This window comes from Phyllostomus hastatus, unplaced genomic scaffold (genome assembly GCF_019186645.2).
Source record: "Phyllostomus hastatus isolate PE091 unplaced genomic scaffold, TTU_PhHast_1.1 phas_contig_16, whole genome shotgun sequence".
In the NCBI taxonomy this organism is placed as follows: Eukaryota; Metazoa; Chordata; class Mammalia; order Chiroptera; family Phyllostomidae; genus Phyllostomus; species Phyllostomus hastatus.
This window is the reverse complement of record NW_025333643.1, coordinates 2037344-2053912: the sequence shown is the minus strand read 5'-3', so window position 1 is coordinate 2053912 and position 16569 is coordinate 2037344. Positions and strand designations below refer to the sequence as shown.

Below are 16569 nucleotides of genomic sequence, written 5' to 3'. Positions count from 1 at the left end.
GATACTAGTGGTTGGGGGTGTGTATGTTTGTATGTGCATTGCATGAGAGTCATCAGATAACATGCCTTAACTGATTTCTTAATGACCTTCCCAGTGTTAGAAGAAAGCCTTAGTTCCCGTTTTCCCTGTCTGTCGAAGGCCTCCAGACAGAGTCAAGGTCACGGGGCTCTTACTGGGATAAATGTGAGTTCTAGTTTGTCCCTTATCCCCCCTTACCCCTGCAGTGTTGATTAAATGAACCATTTTACACAAGCACAATGTAAAACCATTTGCAATCCTGTTATCCCCGTTTCACGCTGGAACAAACAAATAAGGCTGAGGAAACTTTGGCTGCCACTTGTGTCAGGCACTGCTGCATACTGACACATTCTCCTCTTAGCTCCACCTGCAGGCCTGCGAGGTACTGAATACTTGGGTATTCAGTCAATGAGGTGGAAAGAGGTTAGCCTGGCTGGGGCCACACTGCCCGTTGATGGTGGAATAAGGATTTAAAGCCTGGTCTGCCTGGCCCACTTTGCCCTAAGTAGTAGGAAAGGTTTGATCTGGGTCAGGCACAGTGGGAGTGCTCCAGCATTGTGTCTGGCCCAAAGGTGGCAGGAATGGGCAGGTTAGGAGCTGCTGAGTGGGTTTCTGATAAATCACGTGAGCCCCTGGGACGGATTTTTCCAGGACCTGCCTAGATTACTAAACGAGGAGGAGGTAATATTTAGTGCTTACTGTGGGCCAGACAGAATGCCAAGTACTATGCATGGATTACCTCATTTAATCTTACCAACAACCTCAGTTTACAGATGAAAAATAAGTGTGGTAAAATTAAGCAAGCTCAGGGTTACACCACTTGGATTCCAGCGCAGGCAGGTGTTGACTCCAAAACCCAACTGCCCTGGACTGCTTTATATATGGACACTTATGTTTCTAACATGGGATGGGGTATTTCATGCATAGGAAGTGCTTTGTGTGGACTGGAATATCAAAAGCTCTTCTGTCTGAAACTCTTCAGTAGCCTAGCACAGTTTACAGAATACCTCAGAGCGCACTTCTGGTTTCAGCTCGGGCATACAGAGTTTGGAAGCTGTTACTCCTATCCTTCCAAGAAAACGTTGGACAAACTGAAAATCAATGACTTTTCTTGGACTCATCAGAGAACTGAGTGTACAGGGCAAACTGCCAACCCAGAATCTGGACAGGGGTGAATTCAGAGAGTCAGCTGAGGCCAGTTTACTCGGAGCAGGAGACATTGGAACCATAGGTGTTAGGAACGTTTTGACGAATTGCTGGAGGCTGAGTGTGGACTAGTGTGAGAGCGAGAAACTCCTGGGGGCCCCAGCTTAAGGGAGATCCACGCTTTCATGGGTTTTACCTCCAGGAACCCCTCCAGGTTTTCACAGCTAAGAGCTGAGAAAGAGCCTCTGATGGCACTGGCAGGAGAAGGGGAACAGTAACCTTTGTAAAATAAACATTCCAGGGGAAAGGCCTTACCAGAGTCTGCTCCCACCTGGTGAAGGGGCATTTCACCCCCTCCCCCGTAGTCTTCCTGTCTTATCTCTGAGGGAAAGGTAAAAGAAAATTCTTGTTTTTTCTATAAACTCCACTACTCACACACTTCTGACACTAAATGTATGTATGGGCTTTTTCCTACACTGACAAATACCTTGACACCAGTTGTGTGCCCTATAGTTTAATGCAGTTTTGACCCTATCTACCTGGAGTTATTGTCAGATCTCTCACCTTAAGGGCTCAGGCTGCCCTTACATCCCATTTGCAAGTGCTGGCCTTTGGTACTTCTGACCCACTGGCTGTTAACTGGGGTTCCCACAACACGCCCACTGGGTTTGGTAATTTGCTATAATGGCTCACAGAGCTCTGGAAAAGTTAGCTTACTAAATTACCAGTTTATTATAAAAGAACTCAATTTAGGAATGGCCAGATGGGAGAGATGCATAAGACAAGGTATGGGAGAAGGGGTGTGGGGCTTTCAGGCCTTCTCTGGGCACACCACTCTCCCAGCAGCCTGTTGTGCTCATCAATCCAGAAGCTCTCCAAGCCGTTCAGTTAGGGTTTTTGTTGTTGTTTTTAATGGAGGCTTCATTCATCACTTAGGCATTGTTGACTATATCATTGGCCATTAGTGATTAACTCAACCTCGAACCCATCTTCCCTCCCTGGAGGTCAGAAATTGAGGCTGTGGGGCTGAAAGTTCCAACCCTCTAATCATACGGTTCTCCTGGCAACCAGCCTCCAAACCCCGGGGGCTTTCCAAAAGTCACTTCATTTGCATAAACTGGTGTGTTTGACCAAGGACTTGTTATGAATAACCAAAGATGCTCCTTTCACTTTTATCTCTCCAGAACTATTTGAGGAATAGAGACAAAACCCAGAGTATGACAAAAGATGCTCTTATCACTAAGTAAATTCCAGGCTTTTAGGAGCTCTGGAACCAGGAACGAAGGCAAAGTATATATTTCTTATTTTATCACAGTATCACAGAGAGGGATTAAGAAACACTTCTGAAGGTCACAGGTCTTAGGGACACAGGTCCACTAAAATACTGAGATTTTATCATAAATTAATAGAACAATTCCTCTCCCCCAAACCTTACCACAACACCAACAGGGCTCCAGTAGTAACAGTGGGTTACAGCTAAAAGAGCTACAAAGTACAAATTCTTTGAGGAGGACTATCTAAAGGAAGCCCAAAGTCAAGAGTGGAGTAAAAATAAAGGCTAGGGGAATTTGAGGCCAGAGCACACAAACACAGCTCAGCTCCTAATCAGGTTATTAAACCCACATACTGTTGGCTTATTTACCTCAGTTCTTATTACCCAATACAGCCAATATTGTCTGACTTCCAACAAAATGACAAGCATGCTAAAAAAAAAGGCAAGGCAAAAAACACAGTCTGATGAGATAAAGCAAATATCAGAATAGACACGGATGGAGTTATCAGGGAATTTAAGATAACTTGTGTTAAGGAGTCTAATGGTAAAAGTAATATGCAAGAAGAGATGGGTAATGTAAGCAGAGATGAGAACTCTAGGAGATGGTCAAAAGGAAATGCTGGAAATTTAAAAAAAAAACAAAACACTGTCACAAAGAATGCCTGTGATGGGCTCATCAGTAAATTGGACTCAGCTGAGGACAGAATCCGTGCTCTTGAAGGTAGGTCAACAGAAACTTTCCCACTGAAATGCACAGAAAAAATGCTAAACGTTTTTTAAAAGGAGGGTGCTCTAAAGCGAAGGTGTACACGGCTGCAGCCCAACTCCCACTTGAAAACACCGCTAGCAAGGACTACAAGTTCCAGATTGCCCCGCGGCACCTGCGCTGGTCGCCGAGAAGAGTCTCCTGTGAGTCTGCGCGGGAAGACGAAACTGCCCGGAACCGCGCGGAGAAAACTGCTCCGCGAGGTTTGTCCCCGGCAGGCGCGTGCTGCTCTGGTCCCGTCTCGCCTCTGGCTTCGCGGCACCGCCACCGCCGCCATGCTCATGAAAGGCCGCTTTCCCATCCGCCGCACCCTGCAGTACCTGGGCCAGGGGGACGTTGTATTCAAGGACTCGGTGAAGGTCATGACGGTGAATTACAACACGCACGGGAAGCTGGGCGAAGGCGCCAGGTCAGTCCGAGACCTGTCAGGCTGCTCCGGGTGATTGTAACAACGTGTTAGTAACGTGGAGACTTGGGGCTGCGCTTAATTCTGGGTCTGGACCCCCGAGGTTGGTGCTATTGCCACCATTTTGCAGAATTGTGGAGCAAGCTTCTCCACAGCGAGAAGACGACAGCGGGGCCACGCCTTGCCGGCAAACTTGGGGGAGGGGAGGGCAGGGGCTCCCTCTTCCTTCTCCCCCTGGGGTGGAGGACACGGCCAACCCGGGAAGACCTCGGCCACTTTAATCACCTGTGCCTCTAGGCCAGCATTTGGGAGGAGCAGCAGGCGGTCTGGGTGGAACCCAGCCTAAGGCGACGGACCTTGTTCGGGTCCCTTTCCATTTGCTGCTGGCTTTGGGCGAGTTGATCCTCCTCAATGTCCCAAACGCGGATGATAGCAACGCCCCAGGGCCGATGTGGGAATGCACTGGGAGAAGTAACAGCTGCTGGCATTTATTGAGTTCTTAAATGTGCAGCACGTTCTGAATGCTTCTAGTGTATTCTCCATTTGGTCCCTTAAGGAATCCCATTGTTATACCCACTCTGGGATTGAGGAAATGCACCGAGAGGTTAGGTAACTTGCCTGTCCAAAGTATCACAGCTAGTGAGTGGTGGCTCTCCAACTGCTGCTTTTTTGGTAGGACTTCTGTTATAATTAAGTGACTTGTCAGCTGTGTAGTGACACCCCCACCCGCCTCCGAAATTACATGGTTTTCAGCCTGGAGCAGTCAATGAGTGGAAGCTTGCAAATGAAAGGTTTGAATTGAACCTTGAGGCAACAGCCATGCTCTGGGCTTCTCTGGTACTAAGTATAAATTTATTGAGCGCTAGCTGACTGCTAGGCTCTGCTGTGTGCTGGGAATTCATCAGTGCCTAAGAAGAAAGTACTGTCCTGCAGAACTTTGAGATCAGGTGTGTGGAATGGATCAGAACGAGACATGAGAGCAACTCCCTGTGAAGTGTGGTCTCTAATGGAAGGGCCCTCACTGCACTGCTGTCCCGGATAGCCATAGCTACCTCTTAGCCATTTGTTCTCCACTAAGGAACCCAAGAACGTGGACCTGCTTCCATGGGATCATTGGTCACCCTTCATGACCCACTGTGTACATGTCCACACCAGAGATCACGAGGCAGAGGCCAGGCAGGCAACAGAAAGGAGAGAGGCAGGCTGCATGGGCCTGCGTGAACTGGAAAGATGTGCCCTGTCTCAAGGGGCCATTCACTGTTTGGCTACATCTTACCTATGTCTGCCCTAAGAGAACTTCAGATTTGTTGAGAAGCCATAAGTTCCGATTTTTATGTTAATATCTGGTATTTAAATTGGCGAACCAGTCAAAATAGGCCTGCAAACCCTAGTTTACCTGCTTAAGTATTTTAATACCCTCTAGGTAAATAGGATACTAACAGCCATAGTGTGCTTCTTGTTCCCAGGGGCTTGCGTTCCCACCTGTGTCTTTTTTGTGATTTCATACCCTTGGGTTTGAGAGCCTGCCTGGTTTGCACCTTCCAGCCCCACAGGCCTTTGCTTGTTCATGTGCCCTTGCCATTTCAGCTGTTCCTCCATTCCAAGTGCTGCTGGCCAGTATCATAGCGCCAGGGTAGCCACAGTCTTGGGCTATCTTCTGGGTGTGTGGGGGAGCTGCCTTGTTCAGTGCCTGAGGGCTAAGTCCCCACTCACCTGTGCCAGGGGGTTCTTGCCTCTAGGATGCAGTGAGAGAAGTGACAGCTATCAGCATTTATTGAGTTCTGGGTTTGTCCCTGAGCCTCAGGATCTAGGTGGGCTGGGTAATTTGATAGCGACAGAACAGAGTGGAAGAAGTCCAGATGCTAATCACAGCCCTGGTTCTATCACTTACCAGTTGTTGACATAGGGCAGATTATTTACTTTTTAGGTTTTCCTTAGTTGTAAAAGCCTACCTTCCAGGGTTGCTGTGAGGATTCGAGAAAAAAGTGCCTAGTAAGGTGTCTGGCTTATAAAGCAATTGCTCAACTAAAGGTTACTCACCGTTATTAACTCTTCCCACGCTTCAGCAGGAACCACTTGAAGATCCCGTTGAATCTTTAGGAGTTTTGGGTGTGAAAAATTCTGACATGCATATGTCTTGTTTTATATGTACAAAACTCTGTGATACTGGGGTAGGCCAAGAAGCTACATTCAGCCTTTGAGCTTCTGGCCCCATCTGCTGTCCTGGTTTGCAACTTCCTCCTCTATAGGCAGCAGCTTTCAACTCTTAACCATTTAATTAGGGTTTTCCCTCCTTATAGTTAAATAACTTATTTAGAGGGTTACTTATTTTCTTAGCTTTAGAATCATCTAGTACCTTGTCACTATGGAAGATGAGGATTTAGCTCTTTCACTGCTGTTTCCATCCCCCACACTCAGCATGTGTGTACTACCTGACCCCCCGAGCCCAGTTTTCCCAATAGTCATTTCAAAAATTTGGATAGAACAATATTCAGTGTTTACTATGATATTGTGAGCATCATACACAGTTGAGCCAAATAGAATACTATGATTATTTCTCCATTTTGTTTTTGCACAGGTTTTTGTTTTCCCTGGAATTAATGATTGTCATTGCTTTTCTTTCAGCTCAGATTCTGCCCCAATTATGGAAGTCTCCCCAGCTAAATGGTCACACAATCAGGCTTTCTGTTGATTCTCTCAATTTTATCTTCTTGAAAATAGACTTTAGGCTCCATTGTGGACTGCTTGTCCTGCATTGCCAGCTTCTTGGCGTACCACTGAAGCACAGAGCACTAACTGGCCTTGGGTCACACAGCTGGGAAGTGGTAGTTGGGCAACTGTGCTTCTGTCCTGTGTACCACTCCCACCTTTCTGTCCTCTGGTGTGTGGGGCAGGGTGGGCAGCAGGAAGCCAAGGGGGCATTTAAATTCAGATCATTTGGGGAGCCTTTAAGTAAGGGACTATTTACAAAGGTTTCGGTGTGACGAGGGAAAGAAACCACAGGGAACAGTGCAGGATCCCCAGTCTAGGCTTGCAGAAGTTGGGGGGAGTTGGAGAGGACTGCCTGGTAGAAGCCTGGGACTTAGCCAGGGTGTGGGCCAGGGAAATAAGCACCTTGGCTCTACTCCTTCCTTCCAGCCTTTGCCAGGGCTCCCTGTTGGCCAAATGCAACAGAATCCAGAGGGCAAGGAGTCCCATTTCCACAGCCCGGGTGAGGTGCCGTTCAGGATGGAAAGAGGTGGAGAGGAATGCAGAGATAGAGATGTATTGTAATGACTTAGTAAGTCCTCTGTTGAGGGGCACTTAAGTCGTTTTTGTTGCTCTGCTGTAAGAAATAATGTTGTAGTAAACCTCACATATGTGTTTGCATTCATATAAAAATATCTAAAAGCAGAAGTGAAATTGAATAAAAATCTATGCTTTAAAAATTTTGCTAGTTCTAAATTTTAACTCCTAGGAAGTTAGATCATTTTATACTTTTAATGAAATGTATCCCTACTTCTATAACTTTCAAAAAATGTTGCAATCTAAGAGGAGAAAAACGATATTTTAATCTACATGACTTTATTAGGAAGAGAGGCTATTGGCCTTTGCCTATTTGTGGCCTTTGCCTATTTGTGGCCTTTGCCTTTTGTTCTTTTCAGCTGTAAATCTCACTGACTGTGTAAAACTGTCACAAGGTAATTCGCCTTTTGTTTTATGTTTTACAAACACTTTTCCCTTTGGTTTGGTGAATGTTTTGTTTTTGGTACATTTTTCCATGCAGAATGAGGGACTTCCGGCCAAGATGGAGGCGTAAGTAGACACACTGTGCCTCCTCGCACAACCAAAATAAGGACAATAAAAATTTAGGGAAAAAAAAAGTACTGACAGAATATTGGACTGTATGGAAGTCTGACAACCAAGGAGTTAAAGAAGAAACATTCATCCAGACTGGTAGGAGGGTGGAGTAGGGCGGCCGGGCAGATAGGACTTGTGGCAAAGCAGTGGCTGGCGGACTCCAGGCACGCAGGCGGCAGTGGGCGGACCTAGCGAGGCGGGGGATTGTGGAACAGGGCGCAGCACACAAGGCAGCTGGTAGATCGGGCGGGTCCCACATTTGTGCGCAGATAAACCTGGAGAAACTGGGGAGTGAGACAGACCACGCAATCCAGCGTCCCAGTGCTGGGAAATAAAGCCTAAAAACACTGATTGAAAACACCTGTGGGGCTTGAGGTGCCAGGAGAGACTCCCAGCCTCACAGGAGAGTTCTTTGGAGAGACTCAGGGTCCTAGAATGTACACAAGCTCACCCACCCTGGAACCAGCACCAGAAGGGATCAGTTTGCTCCGGGAAGGGGCGGAAGTGACTGAAATCCCAAGAGCAGAGCAAGCGCCATTGTTCCCTCTTGGACTCTGCCTCCATGTACAGTGTCACAATCTAGAGACTGGGTTGCCCTGCCCTGGTGAACACCTAAGGCTCCGCTCCTCACTATGTAACAGCTGCCTCAAGACAAAAAACAATGGCCCAAGTGAAGGAACAGATCAAAGCTCCAGCTATAATACAACTAAGTGATGATGAGATAGCCAACCTATCAGATGCACAATTCAAAGCACTGGTGATCAGGATGCTCACAGAATTGGTTGCATTTGGTCCCAAATTAGATGAACAAATGAAGGCTACACTAAGTGAAATGAAGGAAAATGCACAGGGAACCAGTAGTGATGGGAAGGAAAATGGGACTCACATCAACAGTGCGGACCAGAAGGAAGAAAGAAACATCAAATCAGAAAAGAATGAAGAAACAAGAATTCAAAAAAATGAGCAGAGGCTTAGGAACCTCCGGGACATCTTTAAACGTTTCAACATCCGAATTATAGGGGTACCAGAAGGAGAAGAATAAGAGCAACAAGTGGAAAAGTTATTTGAACAAATAATAAAGGAGAACTTCCTCAGTCTGGCAAAGGAAATAGGAAGTCCAGGAAGCTCAGAGAGTCCCAAAGAAGTTGGACCCAAGGAGGAACACACCAAGGCACATCATAATTACATTAGCCAAGGTAAAAATGAAGGAGAGAATCCTAGAAGCAGCAAGAGATAAGGGGACAGTTACCTACAAAGGAGTTCCCATTAGACTGTCAGCTGATTTCTCAAAAGAGACCTTACAGGCCAGAAGGGGCTGGAAAGAAGTATTCCAAGTCATGAAAGGCAAGGACCTACATCCAAGATTGCTCTATCCAGCAAAGCTCTCGTTTAGAATGAAAGGGCAGATAAAGTGCTTCTCAGATAAGGTCAAATTAAAGGAGTTCATCATCACCAAGCCTTTATTATACGAAATGTTGAAGGGACTTATCTAAGAAAAAGATGATGAAAAATACAAATAGTAAAATGTCAGTAAACTCACAAGTATCAACAACTGAACCTAAAGAAACAAAAACAAAAATGAACTAAGCAAACAATTAGAACAGGAACAGATTCACAGAAATAGAGATCACATGGAGGGTTAGCAGCAGGGGAGTGGGAGGAGGAGAGGGGAAAAAGTATAGAGAATAAGTAGCATAGATGGTAGGTAGAAAATAGGGGGAGGTTAAGAATAGTACGGGAGATGTATAAGTTAAAGAACTTAGAAGTGTGACACATGGACATGAACTAAAGGGGAATGTGGGTGGGAGGGGGTGTGCAGGGTGGAGGGGAGTGAAGGGAGGGAAACAGGACAACTGTAATAGCATAATAAACTATATTAAAAAATTTTTTTGCCATGCAAAAGTTTTAACGTAGTTACCCTTTAAACTTTCTAAGTGTAAAAGTTTACCAATTCTAGATCATAAAAACTTCCCACGTGTTTGTTTTTGTGTGTTTTTAAATGTCAGTAGACATGAGGTGCACACCTGTATACTGCTTCATGAATTCTACATGTGGATGCACCTGTAGAATTCACATGGAGATTGAATTCAACCGCCATTCACATGAAGATTGGGGACATCCCAGATTCTCTTTTCCATGTGTACTTCTGCTTTGGTAAATTTTAGGTTGGTGGGCAGTGTGAGGTGGGGGCACTGACTTCTCTTCCGTCAGGTCACGGACCGCGGGTCTGAACGCTGTGCTCAGGGAGCACACCAGCACATTCCAGAAAGTTACTTTTCTCAGCCTTTTTGGGGGGCAGGGTCCTCTGAGAATCTGATGAAAGTTCTGTTCTTTTTTTCTAGAGAAATAAGTATATAGGTTGTACAATTTTAGGTTCAAAACTCTTGTTCCATGGGTTTTTTTCTTTGCAGGAAATTTGTGTTTTTCAACATACCTCAGATCCAATACAAAAACCCTTGGGTGCAGATCATGATGTTTAAGAACATGACACCATCACCCTTCCTTCGATTCTATTTAGGTGAGTGTGGGGTGTCTGCTCTGGTCCAGGACTCTTTCCTCCTGTCTGTTCTTCCTGCCAGAGCAGTCAGGTGGTCTGAGGTACAAGCTGTTGTGAAACTAACATTGCTCCTGTCAGCCTGGTTGCAATGGCTGTTGAGATCTGGGTGCTTCCCGCCCCCAATCTCCTGTTGCTTTCATGTATCTTTCTTACATGCCTCACACCACACAGGCTGGTTTTTCCAAATTCCCTTGCCACACCTTGCTTTGATGCCTTTATTCATGCTGGTCCCTCTGCTGAAATCCTGTTTTTACTTTTTTCCCTCTAATTTAATGTTTTAAAAATCCTTCAAGACTAACCTTGGGCACCACTTCTTCCAGGAAAGCTCTACCACACACTTAGATGGGCGCTCCCCTGCCTCCTAGGGGCCCTCTCTTGGTGCTGGCCATGTTGCCTGGAGTAGCGCTTGTCTGTGCGTCCTCTCCGCACCAAGTGACACTCAGTTAACTGGGCCTCAGTGCCTGGAAGTCAGAAGACCAGATGTTTTGGTTCAGTTCTTAGTCATTCTGACCCTGAGTGAGAAACATTCCCATTGCTTTACTTCTCAAGTAAAGGCAAAACATCAGCCTTACACAGTGAAGAGAATCAAATGAAGTATAGATTGGAAAATGCTTTGGGAAACAAAATCATGTTCTTTCATTTTATTTCTGGCCAGGAAGGGCCAGAGCATTCAGCAAACACATCATGCTAGGACCCTCGGGCTTGGGGTGTCAGGGAGCCATACAAAGATCCCCGCCCTTGCAGAGATGAACTCTGGCAGGGGAGACAGATGCCCGGGTAGGTTCTCCGATTTTTTTGTTTTAGAAGAGACCATTTGTATCTTTTGTCCATTAATTAAAAAAATGGGCTTTAAAACATTCTTTATATGTTCTGGATGTAATTCCTTTGTTAGTTATATGTATTGTGAATATTTTTTTGTCTGTGGCTTGCTTCTCCTTAGTGGTGTCTTTTTAAATCCTTACCCAAGGACATTTTTTTCATTGCTTTGAGAGAGAGAAACATCAACTGGTTGCCTCCCATACTTGCCCAGACCGGGGATCCCAAGCCCCTGGACTGAACCCGCAACCTTTTGGTTATGGGATGATGCTCCCACCAAGCCAGCAGGGCCAGGGCTTTGCGGCGGCCTTTGGAGAGCACAAGTTTTTGGTTTGATAAACCCCAGCTTATCAGTCGTTTTCTGTTGTGTTTAGTGCTTTTTGTGTCCTGTCCAAGAAATTTCTGCCCACCCCAAGAATGCAAAGATTTTTCTCATCTTTTCTTTAGACAGTTTATAGTTTTAGATTTTACATTTAGGTCTGTGCTTTAGTTTGAGTTATTTTCTGTGTATTAAGTAAGGGTAGAGATTGAGGTTTGTTTTTGTTTTTTTAGATTCATGATATTCAGCTGTTACAACACTGTTTGTTGGACAGCTGTCCTTTTCCTTATTGAATTCCTTGTCATCTTTGTCAGAAGTCTATCCAGATAGTCAGCCATGAAAAGGTATGCAGTACTGACACAGGCTACATTACAGATGAACCTTAAAAATACTGTGTTAGTGAAATAAGCCAGACATGAAAGGCCACACATTTTGCATGATTCCATTTATGTGTCATGTCCAGAACAGGCTAATCCATAGAGAGACAGTGGTTGCCAGGGAGGGGGGTTGGTACTGCGAGTAGGAAGTGACTTTAATTGGTAAAGGGTTTCTCCTTGGGGTGATGAGAAAGTTCTGGAACTCCATAATGGTGATAGTTTTACATTTTGAATGTACCCAAACCCACCAAATTACATATTTTAAAATGGTTAAAATGGTGAATTTTATGTTGTGTATTTTACCATACACACAAAAAAATCACTTGGTCATGTATTTCTGAAACTCCTCATCCTCTTGCACTGTTCTGTGTCTGCCCTTATACTAATACCATACTTTCTTGGTTTTTGTAGCTTTTTAAGTGTTAAGATCAGGTAGTATAAATCCAACTTTGCTCTTTTCTTTTCTTCCAAAATTACTTTGGCTAGTCTAGGTTCTTCGCATTTCCATATAAACTTTAAAACTTAACCAGTTTCTAGAAAAAAGCTGCCAATTTAGCCAATGAATTATGGTGGTGCTGGGATTTTGATCAGAATTCATTATAGCTCATTTTGTGAAGAATGGACATTTTAACAATATTATGTTTTGTGACTATTGTAAATGGTATTTAAAAAATATTTTTATTTTTAGAGCGGGGGAGCAAGAAAGGGAAACAAACATTCATGTGTGGTTGCCTCTCGTGCACCCCCTACTGGGAACCCGGCCCTGCAACTCAGGCATTTGCCCTGACTGGGAATTGAACTGGCGACCCTTTGGCTTACAGGCCAGCACTCAGTCCACAGAGCCACACCAGCCAGGCCTGTAAATGGTACTTTTAAATATTTTATTTTTCAGGGTTTTTGGTTAATATAGTTGATTTTTGTGTATAGACTGTGTCTTGCAACCTTGCTATAAAACTGCTTATTTTTTGTAGTTTTATTTTCTAAATTCCTTAGAATTTTCTACATACACAATCATGTCATCGACAAATAGTTTTATTTCTTTCCCATTTTTTTCTCTTTGTCTTAATTCATTGGCTAAATTGGCAGTAATATTTTGCATTTTTACCAGTAATGTAGGAAAGTTCCCATTACTCTGCATCCTCACTAACACTTGGTATTGTCCATTTAAAAAATTGTAAGCCACTCTTAATTTTTTTTGTATCCAAAATGTGTTATTGGGATGGTTCCCTCCCTGCTCAACTCGACTCAGGTGCTTTTCCTTCTGAAGGAGCACCCTTCTGAAAGCCTTGCTTTTCCTCCTGTGGGCTGATAGAGGACAGTGGGGCAGCCAACACACCGGACTGTCATTTGTGCATGGCTAAAGGTGGTGCTGATTTTATGGCGTCCTGGGAATTCCACATCTATGACGTAGGAACTGGGGCTCTGTACCAGGTGCTTCTTCTTGTGTTTCCTCTTCTCTTCTGGAGAGGGATGAAGGTCTTTGGCCAGAGGCATATTGTGGGGAGGTTGTCACCACTGGCCTCATTGTAGTTTTAATTTTTTTCATTTTCCTAATGACTAAGTGTCTATTACTTATTACCTTTTTTCCTTAAATGTTTATTCAACCATTTTGCCCATTTTTTAGTTGGATTGTGTGAGCTGTGGGAGTTCTTTGTATAGTCAAGAGCCAAGTCCTTTTGTCAGGTGTATGCACTATGAACATAATCCCCCAATCTATTGCTTATAGTAAATTTTGAAGCACAAAAGTTTTGAATTTTAAGTCCAGTTTGATCAGATTTTCTCTATGGATCATGTTTTTGATGTCATATCTAAGAACCTTTGCCTAGGTTATAAAGATTTTGTTTCTTCAAAAAGTTTTCCTACCATTCATGTTTGGTCCATTTTGAGATTTTGTTTTTTTAATATTGGGAGGTAAAGGTCTAAATTCATTTATTTGCATGTGCATATCTAGTTGTCCCAGCACCACTGGTTTAAAGGACTGTCTTTCCTCACTGAATTGCTTGGCATCTTTGCTAAAAATCAATCGACCGCAAGTATAAGGGTTTATTTCTGGACTCGGTTCTGTTCCATTGCTGTGTAGTCTTCTCTTAAGGACTATATGACTTGATTACTGTAGCTTATGGTAAATATGAAATTGGGAAATGAACATCCTTCCATTTTGTTTATCAAAATTGTTTTTGCATGAATTTTAGGCTCAACTTGTCAGTTTCACACAAATATCCACTGGGATTCTGGTGGGGATTGCTTTGAATCTATAGACCAGTTTGGGGAGGATTGCCATGTTAACAATACCGAATCTTTCTATCCACGAACATGGGATTTCTATGAAATAGTATGCTTTCGGACATGCCTAAAATTTGTCCATTCATATTTAAAGAAATATGGAAATGTAGTATATTATGGGTTATGTAAACAAATATATTTACTGTTAAAATATTTCTCCACTAAAAGCAAATCCCAAATCACTACCATCTGAGGCTGAGGGGCATGATTCCAAGTTCTCAGTACTCACACCCCCCCCTTACTTCCTGTTTCCAGATTCTGGTGAGCAGGTTCTTGTGGATGTGGAGACCAAGAGCAATAAAGAGATCATGGAGCACATCAAAAAAATCCTGGGGAAGAATGAGTGAGTTGCTGGGGTTGACCTGAAGGGATCAAACGTCTTAGCCCAGATACTTGGAGAGAGGGGAAGGAGGGGATGTGTTGGGAGGGGTGTCAAGAGGGCAGGCTCTCTGACAGCGCGTCAGACACTCACCTGGAGAGTCTGTTGCATTTGCTTTGCTGCTCACCAAGATGCGTGGCTGTAAGTCACTGAGCCTCTGAGCTGTAACTCCTTTCCCTGTGAAGTGGGGATAAACGTCATCCCTTGCTCCTGAGGTCAGTGGGAAGCAGAGATGTAGCTAAAATACTTGCTCATTGTGGCCAGAAACATGCCCCAGCTTGGGGATAGTGGGTGTCCAACCCCAGAGCCTGCTGTGACATGTCCATTTTCTTTCCAGGGAGGAGAGGAAAGTGAGGGAAGCCAAGAATGTCTGAGGAAGCACACGGAGGCATTTCCAGGCCCTTTTATCCCGCTTATCCCACCCAGTCAGACATGGGGCTGCCCCTGGCTATCTGTTCTAAGCTGATTGTTGCTGTGTGGGCCTGGGGTGAAGTGTGCTTCCCAAGTGATCTCCCCTGGGGCTTAACACTGCCCACGTGCTGAAGGCCGCACCTGTGGTGAGGGGAGGGACAGGTTTGGGGAGCGGGGAGCAAGTTAGACATGGGAGATCCAGGTCTGAGTGAACCCCACCATCTGCCATCTCCAGGCAGATGATGGGGTTCACTCTGAGAACTTCTGTGCTTCCCAGGGGGTCAGAGCAGTGTTGCCAACATCTTGTTGCTTCTGTGCTCTTTGGTAGGGCAACCCTCAAGAGAGAGGAGCAGGAGAAAAAGCAGCTTTCTCACCCAGCTCACTTTGGACCTCGAAAGTATTGCCTGCGGGAGTGCATCTGTGAGGTGGAAGGGCAGGTGCCCTGCCCAGCCCTGGTGCCGCTGCCCAAGGAGATGACAGGGAAGTACAAAGCAGCTCTGAAAGCTAGTGCCCAGGACTAAAGCCCCAGGCCTGTAGGCTAGGATTACCTTGGCCACAGGGACCTGGCTCTGTCCCGATAGACTGAAAATAAAATGCCCCTTAATCACTCCAGCAGTATGGTGTGTATCCAGTCTGGTAAGAGGAGGAAGACCTGCAGAGGGGCAGGGCTTTGGGATCAGGCTGTTAAGGCTACAGCCTGTTGATACCCCTGCGTTGACCCTGTGGCCTTTTCCTATTCTCCACTGGTTTCGGCTCCTCTTCCAGATCCTGCTCTGGAGAATTAAGAGTTGCTGTGGTTGAGTTTGGTTGAGGCCATCCATGGCTGACAGTGTGGATGTCCCCTCCATTCAGACTCTCTGGTTATTTTTCAGAAATTCAGAGCAAACCTTTGAGCAGTGCTCACTTTTAAAAACTAAAGCCAACTGACCCTTTCCTCTTGAGGGGCCTGGCTGTGGGTATGCCAGCAATGCAGGAGGCCCAGTGGCATGAGAGACCAGCGTCCCTTAGGGATGCACCCAACGGCGAGTCAGCCACTGCCAGCCCCTGTAGTCCCAGCCCCGTGCCCCATAGCAGGTAGGTTTCCAGACCATGGAGGAGGAAAGAAGGTGCCGATGGATCAAGACTTTTGGGCCCTTCCCTGAGGGACTAGTGTTGGAGGCTGCCTCTCAGTTCACCTTCTTGGCTTGTTCAGTTCTTGCTTAAATTTTGGAAGAGGGTCTGCCTAGTAGTTCTTTCCTCTTCAGGACACTGATATTTCTGACACTTTAGTGTGCTGGTTTTTAGCCCTTAGGAGACATCAAAGCCCTCTGAGGTTCACTGTAAGAATAAGTTGGTCAAAAGTGAAGGCCCAGTTGGACTACAGACCCATGCAAACACAGACCAGGAGACTGCCCAGTGGGGTGCAGCAAGAAGGTGGGTACAGAAGAGCAGGCGTCAGGTCCGCGTTCCTCTCTGATGGGACACTTCCTTGGTTGAGGTCTGACCATCTCTGTAAAATGGGTAGAGGGTATCACCCCATAAGGTAGTAAGCTGTGGGAAATGAGGTGAAACTAAATGTGTTTTATTTGAATATTGGAGATTATCCCATTAAATTAAGAAGTCTGATTCTTCCTACATTTGATGCTCAAGTTATGGTTTACTGTGATTTTGTACCAGACCGGTGTTCAGGGTGATGGCTTTGAGGGGTTGGGAGGGGTGAGGGGATGTGTGGGGCTAACGTGTAACTAACTGGCAGGCTTACTCAGTTTTGTTCAACTGGAATTCAAAATCTTGGTGCCTTCTACCCCATCAACATTTTACAAGGTGGCTAGAAAAACCTGTCCTCCATTCTAATCCCTCCTGTGGGTGCTGGCTTCAGTTTCTGCAATGTTTCTAACAATCCCACCTGGCTGGTTGCAGTGTGGCCTTTACACCAAGCTGACTGGACTGCCTCCTGGGCCACTGGGCCTTTCAGAGTTCATTCCTTTTGGTCTTTCCA

General features: G+C 45.3%; 2 protein-coding genes across 2 annotated transcripts; one reads left to right on the top strand and one right to left on the bottom strand.

The window, feature by feature from the left end:
- Positions 1-3342: 3342 nt before the first annotated feature.
- Positions 3343-15203, top strand: MRPS25 (mitochondrial ribosomal protein S25). The gene is made up of 4 exons (XM_045831922.1): positions 3343-3612; positions 9861-9967; positions 14057-14144; positions 14920-15203. Exons 1-4 carry the CDS (start codon positions 3479-3481, stop codon positions 15110-15112), a joined length of 522 nt encoding a protein of 173 aa, XP_045687878.1. The 5' UTR covers positions 3343-3478; the 3' UTR covers positions 15113-15203.
- LOC123814295 (40S ribosomal protein S27-like) lies at positions 12764-13012 on the bottom strand. The gene has a single exon (XM_045832016.1). The coding sequence runs from the start codon at positions 13010-13012 to the stop codon at positions 12764-12766; it is 249 nt and encodes an 82-aa protein (XP_045687972.1).
- Positions 15204-16569: the final 1366 nt, after the last annotated feature.